This window comes from Hakea prostrata, chromosome 3 (genome assembly GCF_041222555.1).
Source record: "Hakea prostrata isolate BN-2017 chromosome 3, UWA_Hpros_2, whole genome shotgun sequence".
In the NCBI taxonomy this organism is placed as follows: Eukaryota; Viridiplantae; Streptophyta; class Magnoliopsida; order Proteales; family Proteaceae; genus Hakea; species Hakea prostrata.
Genome location: NC_142602.1, coordinates 2,077,855 through 2,091,957, shown reverse-complemented (window position 1 = coordinate 2,091,957; position 14,103 = coordinate 2,077,855). Strand labels below are relative to the sequence as shown.

The following is a 14,103-nucleotide window of genomic DNA, read 5'->3' as shown; positions in this document are numbered from 1 at the left end:
ATCATATGTTCCAGCCGCATCGAGCAATTCTAGGGTTCTGCTTTTTCTGGACCGGATCGTTAAGTTTGGCTGGATTTTGAGATCGAGTCTTTTGCCGATATTGAATTTTGCAGGATCGATTCGGTCCCCGATTCTTCTCTAAAAATTTCGGCCCCCCGATTCTCGATTCAGAACCATTGAGCGTATGCGATTGCAGACTGGAGCGATCGTCGTGCCGTGTATCTGTGATTCCTAAATGAAGAGAACTAGAGAGGAAGCAGAGACAGATATTGTTTGGCAAACCCCAGCAAACCCTCCGGAGCTCCATGATTACATCTTCCGCAACGGTAAATATTCAAACAAGCTCAAACTCTTGTTTCGTCACTCTCTGTATTAGCGCCATTGTCTGAAAAATTTTAAGAATTCAAATGTTGGCGGGAGTCCTGCAGGGAGACGCTACGTCAAGCCCTACTACTTCGAGTTCATCTGTCATGTAAGTACACAATCAGGACGTTCTTGATGTCGTGATGGATATTAAGAAAACAGGGAAAGATGATGAAGTAGAAAAACCCTAGTGGATCAATCGAGGCCGTACTTTATTCTGTTTTTATTTTGCTTTTTATTGTTTTGCGTAGGTTAAGAAACGATGGGCCGGGAAAACCATTGTTGATCTGTTCGCTGAAGAGTTCAAAGGAAGGCCTTACGATTATTATGTATGTTTGTACTTCCTTAGATATGTTTTTAATTGGATTTGCTTGGTTTCATTTACATTAACTTTAGTGTCCGTATTCTTGATTCAATTCGTGCAATCATTCTCCTCAATGTCTGTAAAATGGGCTTGCATGCGATCTACTGAAAATCGCCATGTAGTTATTACAACTATCCTCCTGTAAGTTCATTATTCTTCTCTCGCGGAAAAGGTGTCCACTTCTACCAATAAAAGAAAAAATATGTCCACGAGAAAAGGGCCCTTGGTTTATAAATTAGATGATCATCATAATTTTTTCTTTTTTAATTTTGTGAATTGGTCCCCCATTGTGGGTCTGTTGAATGCGTGGGATTTATCTACTGCACTCGATCTAGTAACAATCTTATTATAACAACCTGCTTACCTATATGCTCTTTTCTGGACATGTAAATATGAACTTTGGCCTGTGCAATATATCCCTGTTGTGTCATGTCAGGCTATCTGAAATCTGTACTTTTTCTTTTGGTCTTGAGTACTACAGGTAAGTGCTGTAAAGTGTGGGAGGATCCAAGTTGATGGAAAAAATGTATCAGTTTCTTACATAGTTCAACCATCACAGAAGATAAGCCACTTCGTGCACAGGTTTGGTGTGCCTCTTAGAATTCCATTTGCTAAACTTTGACCTTTGCATTAATTTTATATGTTGATTAAATGGTATTCTCATCTCTTTTATTTTCCTTCCCAGTCCTCAAATAACTTCTGAATTGCCATGTCCAAATAATAAGCTGTAAAATGGAAATGACTGATACAGAGTCAGTGGTGCAGGCATGAACCACCAGCATTGGCTGGGGATGTCTCAATTTTGCAGAAAGAACCTGATGTTCTGACTGTGTATAAGCCAGCATCTGTTCCGGTTAGTCACCAATACTTGATGCCTGTTATGATCCTTAAGCTGTACTTCAGTGTATTCCGATTTACTTCAGGTTCTCTCTCTCTTTTATTTATTTTTATGTAGGTGCATCCATGTGGTCAGTATCGTAAGAACACTGTTGTTGGCATCCTTCAGGCAGAACATGGCTTGTCCCCTTTGTTTCGTATCCAAATAGCTCAATCTATAAGCATTGTAAATCTACAGACATAATTATGGATTTGATTTCCTTCTTTCATATATCACATTTAATCTTTGGTTTCATTATAGTCTACTGCTTAATCTTCAAAACTAAAGTGGCTCTCTGGCTTCCTCGCTTTCCCTTTAACTGTTTTTATCAGCTGTGCATCGACTAGATCGTATGGTCTCTGGACTTCTTATCTTAGCAAGAACTGCAGCTAGAGCAGATGCATTTAGGCAACAGGTCAGCCCGTTTCTGCTATTGGGAAGTGGTGCATGAATGTGCCTCTGCCATGTTTACGTCACATATGAAAATAAATAGAATCTACAACTATTGCTTGTTTGAAATGAGTCTCCATGCTCATAATTGTTTGTACAGTTGAGCTTCTTATGTATCTTTATGGATTTAATCTTAGCAATCTGTTTCAGTGTATGTTTTATGGACACACCATATTGTTAAAATTCTAGGGATCATGTGTACAATTGGTAACGAACAATCACACCATGAAGATTTTTCTGAATCATTTATCAGCAGAAAAGAAAGAGTTCTTCATCACTTTTGGAAGAAGCAATGTCTTCAATGTCTTGGTAAAATATCTTGATACAAACTTAAAATGTAAAAGAATAGAAAAAGGTGCATCCCGCCTCCCCCCCCCCCCCCCTCCCCCTTCTCTTCTTTTCCTCATTATTTCTTTTAACTCTAGCAGTAGAACTTCACAGTAGATTCTATATAATCTTCTTCTTTGCTCTGATTCCATGTTACAAAATCTCAAAATACCAATCAGAATCCGAAGAAGAAGAAAATAGAGAGAGATTTGGAGAATTGGTTCTACAATAGAATCAGTGCAATGTTTAGATACATCAAACAGAGTCTAAATAGAACCCAGTACAACTCAAATGATGGACCATTAAGTAAACTAATTAAATCCTAACAAGGGAACTAAACTGAGACTGACAACTACACCACCATAGGGACACTTCCCTGTCATGAGCAATCTTTAACAAGGGAAACATACTGTGTGGCAACCTTAGAATATAGAGCCCAAACCTATCCGTAGTTGTGAATGAATAATGGTAAAGTGGACACCTGCATATTATCCAAATAGTCATAACAAGCATATGAGTATGAAAATGTATTAATTAATTTAATCACATTAAATTGGGTTCGATGGACACATACATCAATGCAATTCATCCAACATCTAGAAAACAATTAAGATCAGTTTAGTTTGTGCTCTGACATTCTGCTTTTTGCTTATTGGGTTTTGTTTCTCTGTTGAAATTGTTGATAACATATTTATTGAGAAGTTTTCTGTTTCTCATTGTTTAGAGGTCAGTTGCTTGTGTTGTAGATTGAGGACGGGATTGTGCATAAACAGTATGTTGCAAAAGTTATTGGCTTATTTCCAGAGGAAGAGGTAGTCTTACACTTTTTAAGATGGGAATCCTTCATGGTGAAAGTTCATTATTTATTTTATTTTATTTCTTAGCAGCTAGGTGGTCTTGTGACCATACATTGCTCCAGAATCTGGTTATGTTGAACAAAACCTTAAAATAAAATGAAGTAGCATGTAACATGATTCATCCTGAAAAAAAGAATATGAAGTAACATTTGAAGAATGTATATACGTGTATGACTCACATGCCAATCTCCAGAATCTGGGTGCATTTTGAACAACAACTTACAGTAGATATGAAGCACCACATAACATGATTCATCTACAGAAAAGATGTTAAGTAACATATGAAGAATGTTTATGCGTTTATGACTCTGCTGGGCTTTACATATAGCAAAACTTAAAATGAATAATTGATGATGGTGATAACTGTTAAGAAGTTCCATTATTTTCCAAGGGGTTGGGGTATTGGATAATATCTTTTGTTTATGTTTTATATTAGCGAGAAATTCCATGACCCTCACGGCCCCTTTCCCCTTCTGCTCCTTCCACCTCTTTGATCACCTCAACTCTGCCCCCAACCCCCTACCCTCCTTATCCTGGTCCTCTTTTTTCGTCACCACCCACCAGTCCTCCCATGTTGGCCTCCCTCCCTGTTTGACAGCCAGAAAGTCCCATTTTCCCTGCTGGTGTCCTTGATGATGAAGCCGCCCTCTAGGGCTACTGCCTTGTGGGCCACTTCATGGGCTCTCGACCTCCTTTCCCTATCATTGACATCTCCTTGACCAAGCAGTGGAAGCCAACAGGTCTCTGGAGTTCTTTCTGCTAGACCATGGCTTGTTCCTCTTCAGATTCTCTTATGAAGAACATAATTGTCGGGCTTTCGAAGGAGGCCCATGGATGGTAGGGAGAAGACCCTTGTTTCTTCTCCAATGGCACAGGGAGCTGCAACTCTCTGGGTCTTAATACCTGACTCCCCCTCCATTCTTAGTTCACCGAGGGTTTGGGCATTCTGGGAAGAAGAAAGACAAACACACCTTTGCTTGCTTCTGCATAGAAATATCAGTGGATGCGCCCCCCCCCCCCCCCCTCTTCCATCAAAGAGGTATTTTTTCTTTGTGTATGTATTTTTCTATGTATTATTAGATTAGACAATTGAACACTCATATGATAGGCTCGGTTGAACATTTGTATGATAGATAGACTGATCTAAGGTGGGCAAAGGCTGCATCAACATAAGATTGGAAATCTCCCAGTATCTTTGTAAACCAATGATAATGCTTGATCTTGTCGGGGTTTCTTAACTACCATTTGTCTTTGTAGAATTCTTTGTTAAGGAAGGGTATCTCAATTTTCAACTTCATATATGGTTGTTTGGAGTTTAAGTCATGAGAATTCCCCTAGTTTCTTTTGGCTGTGGATGCTTTATCTTGTTGGGTTTGTAGATTTACTTCTACCCAAAATATCCCAATTAGCAATAACTTCATTCTCTCCAGTTAATGTGGTTTTCGATCCAAAAGAAACTGCTAATATCTCAGTCAGCCTCCTACCACTATTAATCTGGAACGGTTGAAGATTCAGCAGGACTTTAATGATGCAGAGTTAATGGCTAGATTAAATTTAGGCTATCAGTACTATAAAAGCCATTGCTTGCTAGGAGAAGGTGCCATCTTTTAATGAGGCTTTTGCATGTCCTCAGCATTTCTAGGCCTGTTTGTGTATGTACGTGGACATCGTGGAGTGCCTTTTTACTGTTGGACAGGGTTGCGTGGGTGATGTAGTCCTAGGTTTGTTGGAGACCCACTAGGAGCCTATATCTAGGTCTAGGATGAGTTGGTAAGCTCGGGCAGGTCAACTTAGGGTTTTTAGGCCAAAACTATGGTTTGATGGCAGGGAAAGGTCAAATGAGTGTTACATAGGCTATTGGTGAAGGTTTCTTGAAGTTTGGATGATGGGTTGATGCTTTTGGTGATGCAGTTCCAGTACTTATTTGGGCCATTGGGCGTCTAATTATTGGAATAGGCATGCAGATTGGACCCTTTATTCAAAGGGTTTGGTCTCCCCAGGGGGCCTAAAAGCAGTGTGATTACAGAACATAGGATAGTCCTTAAGAGTATACCTTGTCCAGTGGATTTTGACTGATTCCTTAACTTTTCTCACTGTTTTATTGAAGTTGTTCATTAGGAGAAGGTTTTGCACTTTTCATGCACATGTTGGTCCCACTAAGATTTGGTTAAGGGATTGTTTCCATTCTTATTTTGCTCATGTTATGCACTATTTAGCATTTGAGTCCATGATACCATTTGTTGCGTAAAGTTTGGTATAAATAATTTGTTAACTGTCACCATGAAGTTTTCAATTCTAGAATATGCTGCTTTAGTTTTACCATGTTCTCCTTATTAAGAAAACAACATTGTAGAATTTCCCTGTTTGATGTTTGGACAGAATTTTCTTTCCAGCAAGTTGTCAATGTCAATGTCAATTATAATGCCAGAGAAGGAAGGAGCTCAGTTGAGGTAAGGGTTCTGTCCAGCCTGTTCCCAATTACTGAATATGGCTAGTTACTTCCTTTTATCTATATATCTTTTTGGGGTTTTCCCTCTATGTGTGTGTGTGTTTTTTTTTTTTTTTTTGGGGGGGGGGGGGGGGGGGGTTGTCTGCAAATACTGATCTGGAACATACAGAGTACAAACATGTTAGTTTGAAATATCTCAATATTTTGTTTTCTTTTCATCTTTATCTTGTTAGCAAGCAAAAGGTAGTGTTTGGGTTTGATTTCATCTAAGTTATAGAATTTGAAAGGGTTTTGTTTTCTTGTTTGAAACACTTTAAATAGATATGGGTGGTCCAAGTTGGACAGGTTTCAGGTTTTGAGTAGAATTTCGATGCTTATCCGCAGGTTTTATGCTGTGATTGTTCTGTCTCCCCACCTCTGTTCCTGTCTGGAAACCTTATCTGGTCTTTCTTCTTCCTTGGGTTTTCTTCTCTTATTCTTTTTCCCTCTATTTCTATAGCAGTACTGCTGCTATTTATTGTTCCTATCATAATTATATTGTTGGTTGAGAGTTCTCATCAGAACCCGGTGGTTTCTCCTTGGTATAGGCTGAAATTTAGGGCTGTTTCCACAAACTAGGCCCAACTTAAACCCTAGATTGATTGGCTCAAATGTTAATTTTGCTAAAAGACCTAAACTTAAATTCAGGGCTGCTAATGTAATACTGGTTAAAGAAGCTAAAACAGTACCAGAACAGAAATGAAGCCCAGATTTAAGAGAAAAGCATTTGATCAGAATTGAGCTAATTGAAAAGCCTGAAAAGAAAGTTGAGTTCTAAGTCTCATGGGAAGGAATCTTTGATGAAAGTTTCAGATCGATTGAATTGGTGGATCTGAGGCTAAGAACTGAACCTAGTAACACCAAGAGAAGAGCACACTAGCGAAATCTCAATCATAGATACTGTAGCGTGACATTAGTTTTAACCTCCTGAATGGCCTCAAGTTTTGGAATGGTCATTTGCTTGGCTGATTCATATAGGCATCATAAATAGGGTAGATGGGGTTTGAATGAAGGGCACTGGAATTAGGGAATTTGTATTATGGCTGATTTAGGTTGATTGGATTTGGGCATGGGTTTAGGTTTCAAATGAATGTCAGCATAGGGTTTGGAATTTCAAAATGAGGACCAGAGTGGACCTTCTCTTGGGTTTTCTACATGCTGGAGCTGTTAATTTAGGATTCAAATACCAAAGAAGAGTTCAGGGCAACTTAGTATTGTGTTTTAGCACATGAATGGATGGAAACTTGACCAATTAACAAAAACAGATGAAAATTGCATCGATGACAATTACTTAAAAAGAGAGGGATTTGAAATTTTAAAAAATGAACCAGCATAATGATTAGATTGTAGTTATCTAAACATTTTGGGAAGAAGAAAAAAATCATCTGAAGAAGTTGCTTTTATGTATACAATAATGCAATTTCCATTCTGCATTGGACCAGCATGTGCTATTTTGCTGATTATTAAAAGTTTTTTCTGGACGGTGGTGTCCTATGAAAGTTACTACTTTTTAGGCTGAAAAGAAAGTTTTGCCTTTTATGCAGGAGGGAGACAGTTATGGTGGGCCTGCCTTGAAGGGCAAGGTTGCGTGTACAAAGTTTACAAGGATTAGTACTAATGGTACTCATAGTGTTGTTAGATGTGAGCCAATCACTGGCCGGACTCATCAGGTAATTCATAACTTAGCGACTCCTTTGGTAGCCTGAATTGGTTTTGCCAATATTTGTAACCAGGGACCCCTTCAGTCACTGATCAAGGGCCTCTTTGTTGTATCAAGTCTTGCATTTATCTTCTTATAACTCTACAAACTCTCGTTTGTGAAGGACATGACAGACTTGCATTAATATCTGCTGTGCTATGATTGAATTCTTGTTCCATTTGCAATAGGCAAAAATAATTTTTTATGATTAAAGTCATGTTTTATTTTTTTTTTGGTAAACAATTCTAAATTAGGCTGAATAATCTTGATGACCCTGAATGCTCAGATTCGTGTTCACCTGCGATATATGGGCCACCCCATAGCCAATGATTTGCTTTACCTCTCTAATATCGTTGCGGATCGTTCTACTCAAGGAAAAACAGCTGGTAGAGCTGCTGCAGTTAATTCAAACCATTCTCCTACATGTAATGTTTCTTGTAATGCTGATCCTGATGAATTTGAAGATAATTCCTCTGAGGAGTTCAGCATTGATCCTATGTGTACTAATTGTCCCAATTTGGATCCTAAAGGGTAAGTTTTACAGTAGTTGGATTTTTGAGCATTGTTAAACGTTTACTGTCTAAGTTGGGCTATTTATGTTAGCACATGTGGAATGTATGCTATAGTATGTTACTAAGTGCTTTCATAAATTGAGAATTTTAGCATATAGTTTTGTCAAGTGTTTGGTATGGCATTGACATTACTTTGCAGAGTTACTAGGGAAATTTGTTGCATTTGTACTGCATTAAAAAGCCAATCATTGACAAGTTAATAGGATTTTTGAAATTGCTTGAAATATAGAAGATCTGGGAGGAATGAAGATGCAAATTAAGAATCCTCCTAAACCTCAGGCCTGGAATCCACCAAAGCCTCACCTATAGTCTACAGCAGCCAAACTTGGGAAAACTTTGCTATACTTTCATAAACTTGCGCATGTGTGTGTGTATACTACTCAGACTGAGCACTTAACGGACCAATGAAAGACTTAAAAACGACTCCTATGCTTACTAGGACTGCACCAAAAAGATTATCCCAGTCCACAAGGCTCATATACTGCAGGGTCCAAGAGGGGCAAATGTATGTTGTCTTATCCTTAGTTTGCATGGAGGCTGTTTCCATTAACTTCTAGTCCACTGCAAACTAAATGATAAAGTAAATATCATATTCCTTGTTTCTACCTTTTTATTGGTTTATTAGGAGTCTATTATGATAAAAACCTTTCATCCAAAGTATCAATACACATGTAACTCAACCCTAGGTTTATTACCACTATAATTAGTGTACCTTCTAATTGTCTGCATCATCACCGACAGCAGAGCGAAAATGGCACTGCTGGACATGTGGATGGACAAAAGCAATAATAACCTTGTTGTCTGCTTTGTAACTACCATAAGAAAATCCTAGAAAGAGAATGGCTTCATAAAAGAGAACTCCCAAGTGCCAACAATAATAGCTAAAAGCAGGAAGCCAAGCAAGTAAAGCAGTCTACTGAAGCAGTCAATTCATGTTAACTATTGTAAGGTCAAATTTGTTAGTATTAGCTGAAAAATTTACTGTCCAAAAAAGTGGTACTTTCCTTTCACCTGTAGATTGTTATGTCATGGTGTTGGGTTCTTTCTGGACAAAGTCTATCTTTGCCTTTACTGTACAGCATTGCCCTGAAGCTCTTCTTCTCTCTGCCAGAAACCAAATTTAAATCGTTGAGAATTGCAGCAGCTTGATGCACAAGTTGCACAAGTTTCTATTTTTGAGAAGTTTCTATTTGGAGAAGAAACCTTAGTGCACAAGTTTCTATTTTGGGAGCAAGCTTGGTGCACAAGTTTTAGAGAATCAAAGTTTCCTTTTCTACTTAGTTTCTATTTTAAGATTGTTACTAATTTTCATGCTTTCTATTTGTAGACAGAATCTGTCAGTACAAAAATAGAAACTTATGCACCAAGCTGTTGCAATTCTCAACATATATATTAATCGTGGACTAATTTTTAAATCTCAGACAGCCAGCATTATCTACTATTATCACTAGTGTAGTACACAATACGTAGTTCTAGTAATGGTTTTGCGTGATGTTGGATAGGATCTCATATTTGCCTTTCTATTCTGTACCAAAGGAACATGAATTTTCTGTGATGCGTCTCTCAGTGGTGTCTTGGAAGGCCTATTTGAATGAAAGAAATGAACATATAAGGTTGTGGAATAGAAACCAATTTTATAGTTGTAGATGATTTCCTATCCAGTTCTCATTGCATGTCTAGTGGATGTTTTTGAGAGCTGTTCCATTGTATTCTTGAACTGAGTCTTTACAGCTTCCAGACCCCCTACACACCCACTACCTCCAAAAACATAGTTGACTTTGTTTCATCCTTGACTTCTTTTAGTGGAAGGAAATGAAATATTTTGACTTGCAAATAAAATTCGCTGCTGCATATGAATACAGCTTTTCACATTCTTATAGGTACGATGTCGGCTATACGACAATCAGTAGGCTACAACTCTGCACTACCTATAAAATACAAGTGATGGACAAGAAAACTTAGTCCATTGAGAATTCCTTGATGTCAGTGTCCATAGGTACATGTGTGTGAATTTATTTGGATAACCCTACTTAAAATTAATGTCAAATTGGAAAGTGGTGCTTAGTCTTCCATTTGGTGATCATAAAATGTTCTTACTATGATAATCAATGTTATCTGCATTATTGTTCATCACGTATTGCTAATTTTTTTTCTTTTTTGCAGATATGATGAACATGAAGAGGGTTTGTGGCTTCATTGTGTTAAGTACTCAGGGCCTGGGTGGATTTATGAATGTCCTAATCCAGATTGGGTATCGCTTAGTTAAATCCCCCCCCCCCCCCCCTTTCTCTTCTTCACAGAGGTGGCAAAGTCATGCATCAGTAATCAGTCTCTTAGCACAGATATGTGCTAGGTGTGAAGCATCTTCAGTGCCAGTCGATTACTGAGAGATAACGGCAGCATCTTCTCTGAGTGTAAGGAATGAAATATACTCATCATTATTACTTTCTGAGTTCAATTAGATCTTAGTTTGATTTATTCCTCTGATATAAGAATTAGATGTTAGATTTCAATTCAGCTTTTTCTTTTTTTTTTTCAAAATACCTTTCTTTTGGGTACGTACACAGCGTTTGGCTTCAGTGCTGCATATGGTTGGGATAAATTCTGGTGATCTCGACCACCTGTTTTGGTTTTTTTTTTTTTTTTTTTTTTTTTTTTGACAAATTTCAAATACACTTGACTGAAAACAAAAGAAAAAAACAAAACGGATTGTCGAATCTCAATGCGCAGCACTTAAGCACAACCCTCGTACGCAATTTTAGTACTATTTTCCATAGTCCTATTATTTGAAATTTCGATATTATTTCATTTCACGTAACGGAAACCTACCTACATCGGCATTTTTTCAAGCCGTCTCTACCAATAAATAAATAAAAAGTTCAAGTTTTCTTTTATTATTGGAGCATCAAGAATCTCTCCACTGACGACCTAAAGGTCTTTATTTTCGATAAATGAGACCTTTATGGTATTTTTTTTGTGTGGTATTTGTGGTGGAGTTCATGCTAGTTTTTTCCTTTCTTTTGTCATTATTTCTAAACAAAAGATGTGGTCGAACAAAGCTCTAATAACTATTCATTGGAACATCATTTTTTCGAGCTCTCAACCGAAAGGGTCTTCAAAGTTAGGATGTCTACTAATACATTAGCTTTCCTAGTACATAAGAAATCACAAAATTCAAAAAACTTTCTATCAACTTACAAATGTCATCCACCAAAGGTTTCATCATAGGGGGCAACTTGTAGAGTTCATACTAGTTGCTACCGACTAATTGCTCTCTCCTTTTTCCTTTAACCGAAAATCAAACTAAATTCTCCAGCATAACTTCCCTGCAAGCAAAATCTGTGTTGGCTATTGTAGTAATTGCTTTATGTTAAGGAAATCTCAAAAGCATCAAGCAGATTTATGTTAGGTGAGGGAGAAGGTTTAAGGTAACGGTTAAGCGCATATATTATACCCTTTTTGGGTGAAATATTTTGAGCATGTCAATCTGTATAGTTTTTCTACTTGCTTCAACATAAATATGTATAAAGTGAACTCGAAATAAAACTAAAAAGATATTAAAAAAAAAACTTTAAAAAAAGTGTCTTAGAAACATTCACTTGACATTCCTCTTGTGTTCTTTTCACTTTGTTCCAAGAGCGATAAACGCAGTTGCGGATGCTCTTGCAAGGAGGGCCCTGTCGATCCCGTGTACGACGGTTTGGCTTATTTTCATTCCTTAGCTTCAGGAGTTATGCTCTCCGGTTGCCTATGCTATTTCACGGGTTCTTTTTTTTTTTTTTTTTTTCTTTCGTTTAATGAAAATTTCTTAACCAAAAAAAAAAAAAAAAAAAGCTCGAAGAGCACATGCTATTCCTAACACTTCCTCACGTCAAATACTATTTGAATAATAGTTAAAGAAAATTTAGAAGTGACACACATCTAAATTTGTAATAAAGAAATATAACAGTATGTGTTTTTTCAATGGGGGAGGTGATCCATAGTTGTAAACGAGGGATTCTCGCTGCCTCAAAACGAAATTTTCCTCGATTGCCAAAGAGGGAGGGTCTAATCCAAAGAATCTTTGTTCAACTTCAATGTTGTGTATTTTACATTGTATTGCCAACGGTCGAGATTGAATTCGTCTCGCTTTTGACCATCTACAAGATGGATGGTTGAGATTTAATTCTCGATGGCTGACAGCAGGTATTGTGCATTAAATGGACAGCATTCAGGTCTCGACAAAAGAAGCCAGGTGGTCTTTCTAACGCCGTTGGATGGTCCTTAGCCTTCCCCCCGAAGGATCATCTTTTTATCGTGCTAGAGAAAAGATGGGGTCTGGTAATGGAACAATCCAAGTATCCAACCAACACCTCTCAGTAACTGTCACAGTCACGGTCAACAATAGAACCAGCAGGAAAGGAATGGGAGTCCCTTTCTTGAAACGCGAGAGATCCGCATGCGCCGATTCGAGTATCAGAGCGTGCTTTCGCCAACGCCGTGAGCTGATGAAGGGGCGGGTCAGATGTACTACGCGTGGAGCTAGCGTTCTGGTCCGATTCCGCCTTAGCCTGAAAATCTAGTTTGTCTTTTCTATTTGAAAATGACGTCGCCACAACGGTTTCGTACGATAAACAGACATAAAGGATATTACTTAGCTGACGTGGACGTACGGCCTAACGGCTAACGCTACGTCGCTAACGATGGGAAAGAATCTATCACGCACGCGAAAGGCGAAACCCCTCTCAAAAGGCCTGAGTTAACTCCATCGACGAGTCACCGACCTAATTCCTGCTATCCTACGTGGCAAATACCCAGTCAACTATAGGTCAATTAACGATGGCGAGTCATCATTTTTTAACCACGTGGAGTGAATCCTGCGAATTTTCCGGCGCAAAACCATACAACTCATTCGGATAAAAGAGTCATGACTCATAATATCCTCTTACCTAGCTATGGTTTTCTGTCGAGCTCGATCTTCAGTGGCAAAAATTTTAACAAATTAACAAAGAACACACACAAACACAAGTAGCCGAAGGAAGAAAGAGAGAAGAATGAAACTGTTGTCGCAATAAACAAAAAAAGAGAATGAGAGCAATTAAAGACAACTATGAATAATTTTTTCCCCAACTTTTCCTTTTCTTTCTATACAGAAGAGGGATTGACTACAGGTCTCTCTGCATTCTGCAACATCCATTAGAAAATAACCAAAAGGAAGAAGAAGAACCCAGTACCCACAAAATAAAAGAAAATAAAAAAAGAGAAATAACCAAAAACGGAAGAGAGCAACCAAACAAACCCACTCATCTCCTCCTCCTTTTTCATGTACTAACTAACTATCATGAACTTCATTCATCACCGTCGAATCTTCTACCATGCTTGCTAGGGACGTAAGAAACCTTGAGGAGTTCAGAGCCAGAGAGCTCCGGCCTCCTTGAGAAGCGGAACCAAAGTTCCATTGATATGGGACGCCATGACTCTGTCCATCGCTCCGACGAGCTTTCCACCGATGAAGACGACAGGGACAGCAGGAGTAGTGCCCAGAAGCCTCATGAGGGCTTTCTCCATCTCTTTTCCTCTTGGGTCCTCGTCAAGCTCGTACACAGTAGGGTTCACACCCATTCCACAGAAGAGCCTCTTGATGGCGTGACACATGCAACAACTGCTGATGCTGAAGATCACCACAGCGTTCTCAGAGGCAAGTCTCTGAACTCGCTCGAGCGGGTCGCTTGCACCTCTTGACATGTATGAACCCCACGATTCAGTCTGGTAATGCATTGCCGATCAACGAAGAAGATGGGGAGAAGCAGAACTCAGCTACAAGCAGAGAAAGGATTAATGGCGTGAGCAGGAGGGAATGTGTAGTGAATGAGAGTGGGACAGTGGGGAATGACGGAAGAGTTAAGTCAGTATTTATAGAGTGATGAGGTAAAGGATCGTTTGGCTTGAAAAGAAAAAGAAAAGAAAGAAAAAAACAAAAAAGGTGTAAGTAATTAATTTCTTCCTTTATTAATGGAAGCAGTGTGGCTTTATTTATTAAGTCCATAAAAAGCCTTAAGAATGGGGATTTAGAAGCAAACACAACCAGTCACCTGGCCCCACGGGCCCACAGTATACGTAATGGGGT

The 14,103-nt window shown here is 38.6% G+C and overlaps 2 protein-coding genes across 2 annotated transcripts; one reads left to right on the top strand and one right to left on the bottom strand.

Moving 5' to 3' along the window:
* The first annotated feature begins 21 nt into the window (after positions 1 to 21).
* On the top strand, positions 22 to 10,645 carry LOC149019923 (RNA pseudouridine synthase 7-like). The gene is made up of 12 exons (XM_089147924.1): positions 22 to 326; positions 429 to 472; positions 615 to 692; positions 1,209 to 1,309; positions 1,493 to 1,580; positions 1,683 to 1,761; positions 1,937 to 2,019; positions 3,128 to 3,193; positions 5,632 to 5,688; positions 7,271 to 7,396; positions 7,712 to 7,956; positions 10,161 to 10,645. The coding sequence occupies exons 1-12, from the start codon at positions 236 to 238 to the stop codon at positions 10,261 to 10,263; spliced, it is 1,161 nt and encodes a 386-aa protein (XP_089004050.1). The 5' UTR covers positions 22 to 235; the 3' UTR covers positions 10,264 to 10,645.
* A 2,442-nt stretch (positions 10,646 to 13,087) lies between these two features.
* On the bottom strand, positions 13,088 to 13,845 carry LOC149019922 (glutaredoxin-C1-like). The gene has a single exon (XM_089146847.1). It carries the CDS (start codon positions 13,752 to 13,754, stop codon positions 13,386 to 13,388), a length of 369 nt encoding a protein of 122 aa, XP_089002973.1. The 5' UTR covers positions 13,755 to 13,845; the 3' UTR covers positions 13,088 to 13,385.
* Between the last annotated feature and the right edge of the window lie 258 nt (positions 13,846 to 14,103).